At 41.8% G+C, this 15788-nt stretch overlaps 2 protein-coding genes across 7 annotated transcripts; one reads left to right on the top strand and one right to left on the bottom strand.

The window, feature by feature from the left end:
• Nucleotides 1-379: 379 nt before the first annotated feature.
• On the top strand, nucleotides 380-15336 carry LOC134796120 (carboxypeptidase M-like). 6 transcript variants are annotated; one of them, XM_063768084.1, is made up of 11 exons: nucleotides 589-715; nucleotides 3842-3975; nucleotides 6229-6365; nucleotides 7167-7354; nucleotides 7763-7792; nucleotides 7900-8076; nucleotides 9105-9223; nucleotides 10786-10962; nucleotides 11422-11514; nucleotides 13476-13613; nucleotides 14708-15336. In XM_063768084.1, exons 2-10 carry the CDS (start codon nucleotides 3859-3861, stop codon nucleotides 13605-13607), a joined length of 1170 nt encoding a protein of 389 aa, XP_063624154.1. In that variant the 5' UTR covers nucleotides 589-715; nucleotides 3842-3858; the 3' UTR covers nucleotides 13608-13613; nucleotides 14708-15336. The 6 variants fall into 6 exon arrangements, with proteins under 6 accessions (XP_063624153.1, XP_063624156.1, XP_063624154.1 ...); XM_063768083.1 differs by lacking the exons at nucleotides 589-715; nucleotides 14708-15336 and adding an exon at nucleotides 380-439 and having other exon boundaries at nucleotides 13476-13622; XM_063768086.1 differs by lacking the exons at nucleotides 589-715; nucleotides 14708-15336 and adding an exon at nucleotides 501-577 and having other exon boundaries at nucleotides 13476-13622.
• Nucleotides 9707-10550, bottom strand: LOC134796122 (uncharacterized). The gene has a single exon (XM_063768089.1). The coding sequence runs from the start codon at nucleotides 10379-10381 to the stop codon at nucleotides 9770-9772; it is 612 nt and encodes a 203-aa protein (XP_063624159.1). The 5' UTR covers nucleotides 10382-10550; the 3' UTR covers nucleotides 9707-9769.
• Nucleotides 15337-15788: the final 452 nt, after the last annotated feature.

Raw genomic sequence — 15788 nt, 5'->3', positions numbered from 1 at the left:
CTCCATCGGCAAGTCAGTACAAGGTAGGTGGAGAGGCGACGGAGGTACTGACCTGGAGCTCCGGTACCACACGGCCACGAGCAGATCACTCGCAACCTGCGCGCGGTATCGGCGCGCTACCCCGCCCTCACGGCTCTCTACTCCATCGGCAAGTCCGTACAAGGTAGGTGGAGACGACGAAGGCACTGACCTAGAGTTCCGGTACCACACGGCCACGAGCAGATCACTCGCAACCTGCGCGCGGTATCGGCGCGCTATCCCGCCCTCACTGCTCTCTACTCCATCGGCAAGTCAGTACAAGGTAGGTGGAGAGGCGACGGAGGTACTGACCTGGAGCTCCGGTACCACACGACCACGAGCAGCTCATGCGCTACCTCCGCGGTATCGGCGCGCTACCCCGCCCTCACGGCTCTCTACTCCATCGGCAAGTCCGTACAAGGTAGGTGGAGACGACGGAGCCACTGACCTGGAGTTCCGATACCACACGGCCACGAGCAGCTCACTCGCTACCTGCGCGCGGTATCGGCGCGCTACCCCGCCCTCACGGCTCTCTACTGCATCGGCAAGTCCGTACAAGGTAGGTGGAGACGACGGAGGCACTGACCTGGAGTTCCGGTACCACACAGCCACGAGCAACTCACGCGCTACCTGCGCGCGGTGTCGGCGCGCTACTCCGCCCTCACTGCCCTCTACTCCATCGGCAAGTCCGTACAAGGTAGGTGGAGGCGACTAGCCACCTGACCTGGAGTTCCAGTACCAAGACCACGACCACGAGCAGCTCACGCGCTACCTGCGCGCGGTGACGGCGTCGGCGCGCTACCTCGCCCTCACGGCTCTCTACTCCATCAGCAAGTCCGTACAAGGTAACTGGCACCTGTTGGCGCAACTCTTTAGTGCACAACGGTGAGATTTGCACATTTCTCTTGGCTGCAAGAATTTTAATTCGAATAAGTTACAAATGACAGTTGGACGACAACTGTTTATACAAAATATTTTATTTCATCCTTTTTGAAGGCGGTTTGCTTTTTTTTGTAAAAAGTTTTTATTTTTCCATTTTTAGTTTTAACGCATTGTTAAGAGCGCGACGCATGAATGAAAAACAAGATCATGTTTAACACTAAATTCGTGTACCTATTTCTTTAATAAATATGTAATCAGGAATTTTCTCGAGTCCGTCTGGGACTAATTATAATTCCTGTCAACTAAATCCATCCGCCCGCCCCGCCACTGACCCAATCCCTCAGCCCCCCGATCACTCAACCTCACAGCACATCAACCCCTGATCCAGGAACCCCTCGATCCTGAACCAGCAACCCTTCAACCGCCATTCCCCGACCCCTTAATCCCTGACCCCTTAACTCCTAACCCTAATCCCCGATCAGTAGCCTTACCAGCTTACCACGAGTTTGACATTGATATATTCGCTAGCATGTTTGTAACTTGCTTCCTATGCATCTCGCTCGTACTAACCTTAGTGTGAGCGAGATGCATAAAAAGTTACATTTAGATGCATAAGACGTTAGCGAATGTGTCAATGTCAAACTCGTGGTAAGGCTACAGTTGCAGTACATCAAATTGGTGGTTTTCGGAAGCAAATGCTCGAGTTACTTTAGAAAACCCCGAAATCACTTAACACGTGCCTTTAAAAATTGAGGAGTTCCCTCAATTCCTCATGGATTCCATCATCAGACCAGAACCAAAAATAATACGGAAACACCTTGGAGGTAACTTCTTCCAAACAAAAAAAGAATTACTCAAATCGGATCACAGGTGCCGGAGTAATCGCTGAACATACTTACATTTAAAGAAATCATCATCATTATCATCAAAATAATCATCATCATCAGGTCTACTTCATCAAATTGGTGGTTTTCGGGAGAAAATGCTCGAGTTGCTTAAGAAAACGCCCAAAACACCATGCATGTGCCTTTAAAAATTGAGGAGTTCCCTCAATTCCTCATGGATCCCATCATCAGAACAGAACCAAATTAAAATGGGACCAACTCGGAGGTAGCTCCTTTCAAACAAAAAAAGAATTACTCAAATCGAGCTACGGATGTCGGAGTAATCGGTGAACGTACATAGAAAAAAAAAAATAGCCACAACCGAATACAGAACCTCCTCCTTCTATGAAATTGAAGTCGGTTAAAAATACGTAGGATTACGAAAGTTATTGTTCTTGTTAACTTTTGGCATCAACAGTTTTTTGAGATAAGTTAGAGTTAAACCAAGTCAAGTCTGCAACGATTTTGATAGCACATGCTGTGCAAGTGTTATTTATACGTAATCATTGCGCTTGCACTGCGTGTGCTATCAAAATCGCTGCAGGCTTATCTTAGTCTAACTATGAATATATGAAGTATCAAAAAATTACTATGATAGAGTCAGACCAACCTAAGTTGGCAGCGATTTTGATAGCATACAGTCAGCAGCAGAAGTAGCTAAGTAAGCGTATGAGGCATTTAAAATGATCTACACGCACTTGTGTTCAGATCATTATGGACACCTCACACGATTAGCTACTTCTGTTGCTGACCTTACTCCTATTAGTTGATTTCATAACATCCTACTAAATAATCACTACACCTTATAAAACAAAACCCCCGCCGCGTCTGTCTGTTTGTGTGTTTGTATGTTTGTTCGCGATAAACTCAAAAACTACTGAACGGATTTTCATGCAGATTTCACCTAACAATAGAGTGATTCTTGAGAAAGGTTTAGGTGTATAATTTGTTAACCCGTGCGAAGCCGGGCGGGTCGCTAGTTTACTATAAAATAACTTAGGAAAATTTTACAGCTTGGCAATCAGCCGAGAACCTATCGATTTCGAAACACTGCACAATCTGCAGAGATGGAATAGTAATTAACTGCAGATTCCTTGGCACAGTTAGTTAAGCGAGCTTGGCTAAGTTAAATCATGATTAAGCATAGTTAAGAATTGTCACTTAATTACTGTACCATTCATGTTACTAATGAATACTAAATAGAGGATTTCACGCTTTAGGAGGTTCCACCTGTCTACATCATAGAAAAAAATATCTAGAAAAATAATTTCATAAGACCTTATAAGTCTTGCTATCTGAAAGCACGTGATGTTATATGTGATGTTATAAATCATTGAATTAATTAGGTAGGTAAATACTATAATATTACGTGAGAGTAAATAAAACACTACCAAATTGATAATATAATTAACTTAGATAAATCTTAATATTTAGCTTACCTTCCAAACGTATTGCCGAAATATTTTTATTTACCTACAGCAGTTGTTTCCATCAGAAATTCATATGAAGTTCAAAAGTTAATTTAGGTACCTATATACGAGTATAAGCTAGGCTAGGCGTTTAGGTATCTCTACTTCTACTTGTAGGCTCTAGGCCGTCGCGATTAGTTACCTAAGTATTTACCACGTATTTATTTACACAAGAGGTTCTTTGATCTGCGCTTCGATAACATGTTTTTCGCACGAACTTAATGATGGGAAAAGGTTTATAATGGAAAATTGTAAAAACTCATTTTAGGAGTCGTTAGTCACTAATATATAAAATGTCTTTAAATAAACTAGTTCCGTGTAAATTTATCTTTGTATGTAGGTATATCAATATTAATTTCTAAGGGGGCAAAACACGCAATTTCTTTCTCACGCAGAATCTTTATTTACTTTGTACCTATTCTTGACAGGTTCATGATGCCTAAAATGGTCTAATGGCCTAATGTGTTATGGGTATAAGTAATTAAGTACCTACGTAATGTGATAAGCTGTTAAGTTATAGGTACACAGGTATCTGATCTGAAATCAGCTTCTTATAATTTCTATCCACTAATCATTTTTGTTTCCCAGGGCGCGATCTATGGGTGATGGTGATATCAGCGTCACCATACGAGCACATGCTGGGCAAGCCCGACGTCAAGTACGTCGCTAACATCCACGGCAACGAAGCCGTCGGTCGGGAACTGCTACTACACCTCATTCAGGTATCTACTTACTATACAATGTACATATTTATACTAGATATGAGCGCCGCGCCGGCGCGCCGCCGCCGCCGACAAAATTTACGCGCCGCCGCCGCCGACGCTGCGCTATCGGCGTGGCATCGGCGTGACCTTGTTAGATACTACATACTACTACTTTCAGAATCAGATAATATATATTTTATCTAGTTTAGACCTTTAACGGCGCCAGTATAAATAGCTTATAGACATTCAAAAGGTATTTTAGGTCCATATCATTCTAAAATATCGATGGTAAATTCAAACTTTTCTGTTTGGTAACCGCGCTACTAGTGTTAGAGCAACGAAATGACTAATTTTGCCAGCTGGCTAGCTCATCCGTCATTCACCGCGAATTCAATTATTGCAAGCATGGTTTAAATGTCTTAAAAAGGTGTAAAAGGGGGTTAATTTCAGATATTAAGCGTTTTCACGCCCAAAGGTCCGGCCGTTGGCCTTGCACGGAAGGCACCGGAAACGGAATCAGGTCTCATTTTAAGCTTGGCCATTGTTCAAATTTCAAGCTTTGCTCTCTCGTAGACCAATCTTTGGCCTCGCATCGCTCGCATAGAAGTAAGCCGCTATCTGAACCTGCAAGTTTTCGGCCCTGTTTGGAGCGTAACTTTTGGCCTCGCTTTTAAAATGCTTGGTTCTTCTCCAATCTTAGCTCCACTGCAGCACGGCCTTTGGCCTCGCACGAATGCACCTACAGGAGAGCCCCAGAGGTCTTTAACACTGTGGCCACGGTCTTTATCGGCCTTCGGTCTTGCTTACACTGGACCAATTCCAAGCTCTGCCCTCTTGCAGCTTGGCCTTCGGCCTCGCACAGAAGCGCGCCGTATCGGCACTCCGCGCATTCGGCCGTCAGCCAAGCTCACACACTTGGCGTTCGATTCTAAGCTGTATGCTTACCTGCTGCTCAGCCTCTGGCCTCGGATGGGAAGGCGTCGGAATCTGGTCTTCGGTGTTAGGTGGAGCTCGGCCTTGGGCCTCACTTTTTGACATAAACCGGTTTGTTGGGTCGATATTGGTTAATAACGGAGCTTGATTTTCCTCACTTCGGCTCTTTGGACAGTCGACCAGATGTTTCCCTGATACAGTCAATCCGCTACTTTTTACTTAGCACAATAGATAAGGGCCTCGCAAAGATCTTCCGGCCAGGGCCTCGCCAAGATTAAGACCGCCTCTGATGCCGCTCGATACCGTTTATACTATATAAAACTTTTTTCGTACCTTTATTCAATAAATTTTGCCTGCAATTGAAAAATGCACTTATTTTATAACTTTCTTACAGCAAAAACGTGTAAATTCGGTAAAATTTTGGTTTTGGTTTGAATTGTTTTTTCATTAATCAAAGGTGTTTCAAGGCCACGCCGCCGATTCGCCGCCGCCGCCGACCGATTTTGACCGGCGCGCCGCCGCCGGCTAAATGCCTATCGGCGCTCATATCTAATTTATACTCAAGAGCAATCAAAACGGGCACCAATCCTTTTTATAAATGAAGCACACAGCGCACGCTACGCATACGCAAGCAATTCTATACCTACATACAGCACCATAAAAAAAAATTATGGTGCTGTATGTATAGATGGTTTTTGCAATAAACGTTTTTCTATTCTATTCTATTTTTTTTTAATACGAGCTGCGTGGTTCCACTCCATTGATTCTTTTATTTTATAATTTTCGTTCATGCATAGCGTAGTGTGGTGTCGCTGTAGTATTTCATCAGATCTACGAAATAGTACGAAGAGACTCCCATAACTTATTTACAGGCCCAAAGTTTAACCACCAGCCATACTCTGCCTTATAGTGACTTTATAGGTCATACTGAACAACTTTTATTATAGGATCAATGCCTAAGTCGCGAAAAGAAAATTGGCTGTATCATACGTATGATGACATTCCGGCTGATGTGATGCCGCTGATTTTTAATTGGACAGCCAATTTTTTTTTCGCGCTTTGGGTATTGGTCCCATCCCATAGTAAAAGTCGTTTAGTGACCTATAAAGTCACTACGCAAAATATCTATGGTGGTTAAAATTTCACTCTCTATAAAATATTCGATTTCTATCATGACGTTTTGAAATAATCTGCCATCGTTAGCACAGTCAACTCACCATTCGTAATCCTTATTGCGACGCGGTAGGGATCATCAATGGTCCATTATGCCTTTAAGTGTGTTGCTGTTAGTGCCATCACTTTGTTTCTTTCTCAAAGTTGTTAGCCATATACTTGCAGCACTTGGTCACCTCCTACGACAGCGACCCCTACATCAAATGGTTGTTGGACAACACCAGGATCCACCTGATGCCGTCCATGAACCCCGACGGTTTCGCCATCTCTAAAGAGGGACAATGCGACACCATTCACGGCAGGTAAATTTAGCTGGAAAAAATATTGATCTATTACATTGTGCACACATCAACCGTACATAACATGGGTAGAACATTGTACTATTGTGCAAACGCATTGAGTGTAAAGCATAAGTTGCATCACAGAACATTAAGTTACACCATTTTGTCACTCATTTCCATTTACATATTTTTTAAATGACTCTAATTTCCTTTTTACAATCGTTATTGAATGTTTTTCATTGCGTAATAACAATGAATGAATGTTTATACTTTTAGATTGTCCTGTCTATCTTTTTGACAGCAGGTATTTATATAAGTATCCTTTTATCAGACCTTCACCACGATGAATCAAATTAGTAGGTATACGTCTATATTGTACAATAAAGTTAACTGCTTTTTTAAATACCACCTCGGTGGCAAACAAGCATACAGCCCGCCTGATGGTAAGCAGTCACTGTAGCCTATGGACGACTGCAACACCAGAGATATTACTTGCGCCTTGCCAACCCTTTAAAAACCTGTAGATAGACTCCTTTTTTGAAGAACCCCAAACTGTTGCCCCTCGGGATAACCTCGCCAGGGAGTACACGCTTCGCTTTGCTTCACACTAATTAACGAGACCTTCTACCCGATAAATCTCACTGGAACTATGAATAACCTATGTCGGCTGTTATATTATACAACAGCGAATGCTATAGGAGATCCAATTTATGAGGTAAATAGCTTGTAAACGCTATCGTATTCCGGTGGATTTAACTTTAAAAAAATCTTTAGCACCTTTTATTCTTTCCAAATTATTTAATGGACCTCTTTAAACCACAGACACAACGCCCGACGGTACGACCTGAACCGCAACTTCCCAGATTACTTCAAGGCCAACACGAAGCAGCCGCAACCCGAGACGGAGGCGGTCAAGGAATGGATCTCCAAGATCCAGTTCACGCTGTCGGGATCGCTGCATGGCGGCGCCCTCGTCGCCTCTTACCCGTTCGACAACACGCCTAGTGCCAGTAGGTAACATGACATTTAGCCATGTCAACATCCCACAAAGCAGATCCAGGCAGAGGCGGAAAAAATCATACCTATATTGGATTTACGAGTACACGTACCATGCAAGTTAACGCTGTCGTTACGTACTTTACGTAGGTAGGTCCGTACTGTCAGTAGCTGTATGTTCTCATAGCAACTGCACAAAGCTGTGCGCTAACATAAAGTTTATGATATTATAATATTACCCACTTCAACCTCCTAAGCACAATGTGTTGTTACAAGGCGCCATGATCAAACCTTCTATTTAGGTTAGGTGTAAAGTAGTGCATGGTATAAAGTTTGCAGCACAGCTTTATTAACCTAAACACAATTCTAACTAAATAGCTAATATAAAATTTATTTACTATTTTCACGCTGCCCATTTAAAGGACTATGCAGATCTTCAGTCCTGTGCTCAGGTGATGTATCTTCTTCTAACAGTGTCAACTTAATCGTCGTCGTCGTAGTGTCAGTATGAACGTAATTAACGATATTGTTTTCTGTCCAACATGTCCCCTGAACGCAGTGTTCCAAAGCTACGCGCACTCCCCGTCGATCGCCCCGGACGACGACGTGTTCCGCCACTTGTCACTGGTGTACTCCAACAACCACGCCAAGATGTCGCGAGGAGTCTCCTGCAAGTCGGGCTCGCCGCGCTTCGAGCACGGGATCACTAATGGTGCCGCATGGTACCCCCTTACAGGTACGGACCTCCTATTACCTCTAAATATTTGCAAAAAGTTTTACTTGAAAGATAAGTTGTGACGCGTTCACATAGTTAGCGAACCACGCCTAATAAAGGCGAAACGACATTCGTAGTCAGCTGATTGATTCTATTCGTAGTCGGCTGGATATTGAACTCTTTTTGAGCGTCTATTCTCTATTCTATTGTATTGAAAACCGCAAACCGGGGCTGCAAAAACAGCATTTGAATGTGATTTCAGGGCTCGGAACCGGTATTTTTTTTAAACCCCGAAATAGCCCAATATTTTGAATTATTATATGCTTTGTACCTAGGACTGAATCATATATTTAGGTAACAACTTCGTATTACATATTAGATTGTCCCGCTAAAAATGAAATAATAAACCAAAGAACGAAAATGAACGTAATAATACCGGTATTTTTGTATGGAGCAAATACCGGTTTCCGACCCCTGTGTGATTTAATGCATCTTTATCAATGATCATTGATCAACTATGGCCTTAGCAAGTAGTGCATAATTGCCATGTCGGCAAGCACCCATGCACATGTGCAAGGTTCGCGCTGATGTTATATGACTCTTAGTTCATTTTTGATCTACTGGTAGTACTGGTTGAGGCGCCTCTGGTTTGCGGTTTCGAAGACTATACGTGATTGATACTCCAATAGAAAATAGTTCTGATTCCAGCCGACGAAGCCATTAGATTAGACAATAAAAAATATTGTAAAATACTAACCCCTTTATTCATAAAACTCTACATACAATCCTAAATTATTAAATTTATGTACTTATGTAGGTATTAAATATCATTACAAATACATCAAAATGACAGAATAAGGCAACCGATTAATAGCTAATTGAGACTTATAGCATGTTTATGAATTACACCATTAGTGTCGTTAGGTACTTCCTGTTCCTTAACGCATTCACTGCCAGGGGGCGTGGCCTAGGAACAAACTTGTATGACGGTGGACGCACATGTGCGTCGGGGGCAGTGAATGTGTTAAGCATTTCTTTTTCTTTTCAAGGTGGAATGCAGGACTACAACTATTTGTGGCACGGATGCATGGAAATCACATTGGAAATCTCCTGCTGCAAGTACCCCCCGGCGCACGAGTTACCCAAGTATTGGCAGGATAACAAAGAGGTTCTTTTGAATTTTTATTTAGAGTACCTACACTTATCTAGAATAATACAATTCACATAAAAACCGAACCTAAAACACAGTGCTATTGATTAAGTTATCAATTCCACTCATTATTTTGATGCACGTAACTTGATAATATTTTTAGTGATAAGATATTGCAAGATTTGGCTTAGAATGTTGTGTCTGGCGAATATAACTGAAGCATATATGTAAGCCCTATATAAAAGTGGATTCTCACGTAGGTAGGTATTAAGTATGTATACTATGGATATACTGAAAGATCAAATGTATAAGTAGTACTTGAACAGCATTCAAATTCAACAAGAGTCAAGCTCCCAAATGCCTAGTAAGACTTATGTACCTAGGTGCCTAAAAGCCATAAATACCTGGGACATCAATCCCGGGATACATAAAAAAACCTAGACTTAGATATATCGACCGGGATTAAAAAAACTATTAAAACTAAGTTATACAAATATATATTAAAATGTTAATTTCGTAATACGTGCTACAATAAGATCTGTCTGTTAAAATGATTTCAACTCTTTAGAACTTGATGAAAGAGTACATGAATGCCGCAATCATCAATAACAACGAGGGCGCAGTAGTCACAGCGGAGTTTTCCCAAGGTTCGCCAGGGGACACAATGCCGATGACGCCGCAGGCCACGCGCCCGCCGGCGTTGCCCGTCGTCAGCGAGTCCTCGTGCCCGCCCAATCCTAGATCGTCAGTCCCTTCGTGCAGCACTAACGCGCGTCCGAGGATGTTATTGCGACCCCGCAGCGTAGCCACATGGTCTGTGAAATCAACAGTCGCTACACCGTTTCTGTTCACGTCCACAAACTGCACGTTCCCGAAGTCTCCGACGTGTCTCACGTCGTGGTCTCTTCCACCGTGATTTACTCCGTCAGGGTTGAAGTGTGCTCCAGTAGTAAGGCATGTCGTCACGTCACCCAGCTCGTGAATGTGAAAGCCGTACTCGCCCGCCGACAGTCCCGTGATGCTGCCCGTTACTCGGAGACCGTCATCGGTCTCCGTGAACGTTATACTCCCGGATATTTCATTAGCGACCAAATGAGCTATAGCTACCCTTTGGCAATTTATTCCAGTTGCCAACAAAGTAATTAAAGTCACATATAAACCTGAGCGAGACAACATTGTGGTTGAAGAATACGACCGATACTGTCGAAAAATTATTGAATGCTGATCATCATATGTGCTTTAAGAGATAAGGATTGAGTGCTGATAACAAATATGGTATCGATACTTTATCACTAAGATGTCAAATCTGAAGATTATACATGAATGTGCTTTCACTATTAGGCAATATACTATATTTTTAAGGGTTCTATATATGTACATATATACTATTAGATCACATATTATGTACCTATTATCTTGATCAATGATGATAAAGTCAGATGTGCATTTTTTTATACAATTAGGTATCCTAACATTTTATTTATTTATTTATTTATGTTTTGGAGATCCAACAGCTATCTATACAGAGTATCACAAATGAATAAGAGATTTCATTTTATAAATGAAAATGTTTTTTGCAGTCAATGATCAAGTACCTAGCCGAGGCACACCGCGGCGCGCACGGGTTCGTGATGGACGAGAACGGCAACCCGGTGGAGCGCGCGTCCGTGCGCGTCAAGACACGCGACGTCGCCTACCACACCACGCGCTACGGCGAGTTCTGGCGCATCCTGCTGCCCGGCACCTACCGCCTCGAGGTACACACACTAGTCACTAACGTAACTACAACCCGGTGGAGAGCGTCCGTACCTAAGCGTCAAATCGCGCCGTCACCGACCACACCACGCGCTACGGCGAGCTCTGACGCATCCTGCTCCCCGGCACCTATCGGCTTGTGACACTAAGCGAAATTACATTTTACAAATGCCAGTTCCAGTTACTAGACATTCTATTATAGAATAAACGGTATCGGCCTGTCAGTTGTTCGGAACTGTCAACATTTTGGTTTAACTGACAGGCCGATACCGTCCGGCGGACTGTTAATCAGTGGGCCCCTTAACAAGCCCTTGATAAAAGTCTAACAAGCCCTTGATAATCGTTTTTCCTTATCCATTATTTGACATTTGCGTTTGTTAGAACGGGGATTTTTTTTTACAATATTTGCTAAGTTTTATGAATAAGGAAGGGGTTTACATGCTTACATGTTTATATTGCAGGTTACTGCCGAGGGCTACTTGCCACAAGAAGTAGAATTCATCGTTATCGATAGCCACCCAACTCTACTTAACGTCACTTTACATTCGGCTAAGGTAAGCAAACAGTAACTAAACCACTAACATCACGAAATCTGTACATACATTCTACTTAATGCTATCCCTAAATATTATCCCTCTACAACTCCAAAGGAAAATTCAATTGAGCAATAAAATAATGTAGGTAGAAACAAAACATACACGGCCTCAGTTTATAAAGTTACAAGTTTTAGAATTTTAAAACCCTAATTAAACCGGCAATATTTTAGCGTTTCACATGCTTTTGAAGTATACAATAATGCAATTGTAACTTGTAGTTTTATAAAACAGGAATTGCATAACGAATAGGCAGTCACTAAAAAGAGGGGCACCTATCCCTAGGCAGCACATTATGTGGGTGGACACAGGGCCGGATTAAGCATGTCGGGGCCCCTAGGCAGTGCGAGGCTCGGGGCCCCCTACAGTCAATTCTGCACACAGCATATTCAGTACAAGGAAATAAGTTTGCGTTTTTAATTTTAATCTTCAGGCGTCGGCCGAGCCGATCCAAATCGAACGATGTCATTTGCGCTCTTATTGCGTGGACATAAAGCTTTATTCTATCGGTTTTTGCCGATTCCGCGTCGCGTCAAGTGTGGGGAGAGCCCTTTAGGCTTAAGGCCAATTCCCAGTGGAATACCAAAGATGTGAGCTTCAGCGTCACTTTCCTATCTACCTCTAATGGCAAATTTTAAGCGAGGCTAAAGGCTAAGTTCAACTAGTGCCGCAAAGTTGATTTTCTCAATAGTTAATATTTTGCGAGGCTGAACAGCGATTGTCCGACCATAAGACCAAACGCCGAATCAACCTAATAATAAAGAATTTCCATATGTTAAAATTACTTAAATTACTAGAGTTAGACCAAGATAAGCCTGCAACAATTTTGATAGCACTCGCAGTGCAAGTGTTATTTTAAACGTCAAAACTTCTATGAAATGATGACGTATAAATAACACTTGCACTGCGTATGCTATCAAAATCATTGCAGACTTTTCTTGGTCTAACTCTATTCATTCACCAGTCAAGCTAACATGTAGATGATACAGGGTCAACTAAGAAACCAAAAATAAACGCGAGCGTAGCGAGCGCGAAATTTTTTGTTAACAATATCGCAAATTGTGAAAGCGTGTTAAAAGGCCGAGTATCGATCTTCATCTGGGCCTAAAAGTCCGAAGTGCCCCAGTGAGGCGAGCTTTCATGCGAAATCAAAGTCTTGCTTCATCAGGCTTCAGGATAAATAGTTGAGCACAGACACGAACCAATGTCCATTGTATTAAAAAGCGAGACCGCAGGCCGAGCTTAGCGCAGCGAGGCCAAAGGCTAAGCTGAAGTAGAGGAGATGTGGAGCACAAACCAATGGTAAATTGAGGTAAAAAGGGAGGCTGAAGGTCGAGCATTCCTATGTAAACCTGGGGACACGTTCGTCTTCTTTCTTTTTCTTTGTTTTAATAAATAGTCCTCGTGATTCTGAGTCGAAATAGCCCAAAAGTTGTTGGTTGTTCGAACAAAAGTGAACCATTTTTCCTGAAAACCCCTATTATTACAACAGGTACGCAGAATACGCCCCGTAAACTGTAACGTATTACTTCAATCTTATTACAGTATTTCATTAATTTAAAGAATGGATCGAAAAAAAAACAATAACAAAGCATACTCATTATTATAAGAATAAAAAATTGAATTTTGATCCTATGGAAAAAAAAAATTAGTGCGCGCTGAGCCGCCGGGGCCCCCTAGCCGTGGCGGATCCCTAGGCAGTTGCCTACTTTGACTTAGGGTTAATCCGGCCCTGGGTGGACAGATGTTACGTTGGCCTTTACTTTACTAATCCTTACCCTTTCTCTACTAGTATTTCTAGAGTAAATAGGTGACCTCCATCTGATTTTGTATTATATGACGTGACCTTTAAATTTGTACATATTTTTACTATGAGCATGAGGCATTGTAATCTCTACGGGTGGTGGATGTTGGTTCTATAGGGGTACGTGCCGAGCCTGCCCGCCAGAAAGCCGAGCCGCGGCTCGAGCAGGAGGGTCACCACCTCCTCCACTACCACTACTACTACAGCCCCTGTCGGTGCCGACGGAGCATGGAAATTCCCTGAAGACTAAACCACTGTACATACACCGCTTTTCTTTTATCAGTCCTAAAAACTGTTGTAGCTTCTCGGACTTAATTTCGACTGCAAGGAAAGCTTGGGCGACTGTTAGCAATAGAAAGCATTTAGAGTCAAGAAGGTAGACGGTAACGGACCGTGTTTAGGTAGGAACTATAAGTATTTTAATTGTTATTCCGAAACATAGATCCCATTGGATCTAAGTCAAAAGTTTCCAACCAGTGTAATGCGCTTTCTAAATAAAAGTACGTTTACTTAAAACTCATTTTTCGAGTAGGACGCAAAAGTTTGGTAAATTCTGGTCTAATTTATCTCTGGGTCCACAAATACGCTTCTAATACATAGCTTACATAGCACGATACTTAGAAAAAGTGTATAATGTACTTAATATCCGACCTGGGAGTCCTGGGACCTGTTTAGAATTCTAATTAACGACCAAATTATCTACTCCGCAATATTTTACCTTTAAGTAGGTACCTAGTACAAATCAAATGTTTCAGATACTTGTTGACGATTTTTGTTGATTTAAAAATGCATAGTTGTAAACTAATAATAACGCCTTTTTTATGTAAATATGTCCTTTTGAGGAGTTCAGGTGAGTGGGATTAGACTATTAAGAAATAGTGTTCTTTGCATGCACTCAACACAGTGAATCGCGCCATTAACACAAACCTTGTTAGGTGGAAGTATAGATTGCATGACCTACGACATATATGTATAGGCTGCGATGATTCCGCTTTCTTGTCAGATTACTCGTATGTGAGTGACACTGTATTTTCCAATTGAATTTCTTTATTGATGTCTCCATCTTCAACATCAATTTAAAATTTAAATGTTGTAGTTTAGCAGTTCACAGTAGTAGTTATCCGGACACGACGGAGCTTCACGATCATACGATGTAATTAAGCTGACATGAGTCAGAGGGCCTACCGCGAAAACCGAAATTCGCAAATTGCGGGGATCTTTCTCTTATACTCCAATGAACGCGTAATTAAAGTGACAGAGAAAGATGCCCACAATTTGCGAACTTCGATATTCGCGGTTATAGCCCAGGATCTTAGGTAAACTTCATCTCACGAGTGTTTATTTCCGCAGCGCATCGACGGCGGGCCGTACTACAGGCCGCTTGTGCCGACGCGGCCGCATGCGCCGCCGCCGCCGCCTGGCATCTTCGCCTCGCTATCTAATTCTTTCAACAGCTTCGTGTCTAATATGTTTGGCTGAGCCGAGAAACTCAACCTGAACGCGCAGACAGAACCCGGTTAGACATTTGGCTAGTTAGTGGTTTAATTAACACTGTTGATAGACTTATAAAGCCCTATAATCTGTCATTATTTTCAAATAGGGTTCAAAGAACATTATTTTAGACCGTCGGCCTAGGAATCTCTATGTAGTTTGATCAATTCTATTTTCTTCATACTACTTGGTTATTAAGTTTGTTACTATCAAACATTGTTTTTTTTATGACAACTATGTAGTAGCCTACCGACTAGTTTTTAGACTATTTTGGCAATATAATTAAAATCTAAATAAAGATGGTCTCATAATACTAAATGCTTCTTTATCAAGAGTTCAGATTTCCAAGAGATTATTCGAGAAAGTTTGAAACAGCGTAGCATTATTATTGTAAATATAGGTTAATTTATTATAGTAATTTAGCTAAAGTGTTAAGTTTAATTTATTTTATTATTTACATGACAAAATAAAATAATAAAGCAATCAAAGAGTTTTATTTAAAGAAAACGTAATATAACAGGTAGTTAACTAGGTACAGACGTGTGCGCCGCGCCGGCGCGCCGCCGCCGCCGGGCTTTTTGACCACGCCGCCGCCGCCGATAAATGATCGGCGTGAAATCGGCGTGACCTTGAATGTTGTTAATTAGCTGTTTCAAGTTGGTTTTTGGATTACAAAATGGATTTTTTGTATTACTTATGTTACAGTTGTCAAATATACATCAATTATTAATTAAATGAAACTGAATAGCCAGTTGCAGAAACTATTTGACACACCAATTAAAGTAACTGAATAATCCTAAGTATTGACCGTCAACTGTTAACGAACGAACGAACGATATTTAAGTCAGGGAGCCACTTAGAATATGCTAACTATAGGCCCATAGCTATATTGTCTGTTATTGATAAGATTGTGGAAAAAATTGTTGTTAAACAAATAAGT

This window comes from Cydia splendana, chromosome 13, assembly GCF_910591565.1.
Source record: "Cydia splendana chromosome 13, ilCydSple1.2, whole genome shotgun sequence".
NCBI classification, from domain to species: domain Eukaryota; kingdom Metazoa; phylum Arthropoda; class Insecta; order Lepidoptera; family Tortricidae; genus Cydia; species Cydia splendana.
The sequence above is the reverse complement of the archived record's forward strand: the minus strand, read 5'-3'. Positions and strand labels throughout refer to the sequence as shown.

Bases quoted from the DNA above. Each gene is read 5' to 3' on its own strand.
- LOC134796120 (XM_063768084.1), top strand. From the start codon at position 3,859: ATGGTGATATCAGCGTCACCATACGAGCACATGCTGGGCAAGCCCGAC. The intron at 7,793-7,899 runs GTGATGTATCTT...CCCTGAACGCAG, and splicing joins ATCTTCAGTCCTGTGCTCAG to TGTTCCAAAGCTACGCGCAC. The intron at 11,515-13,475 runs GTAAGCAAACAG...TTGGTTCTATAG, and splicing joins TCACTTTACATTCGGCTAAG to GGGTACGTGCCGAGCCTGCC.
- LOC134796122 (XM_063768089.1), bottom strand. From the start codon at position 10,381: ATGTTGTCTCGCTCAGGTTTATATGTGACTTTAATTACTTTGTTGGCA.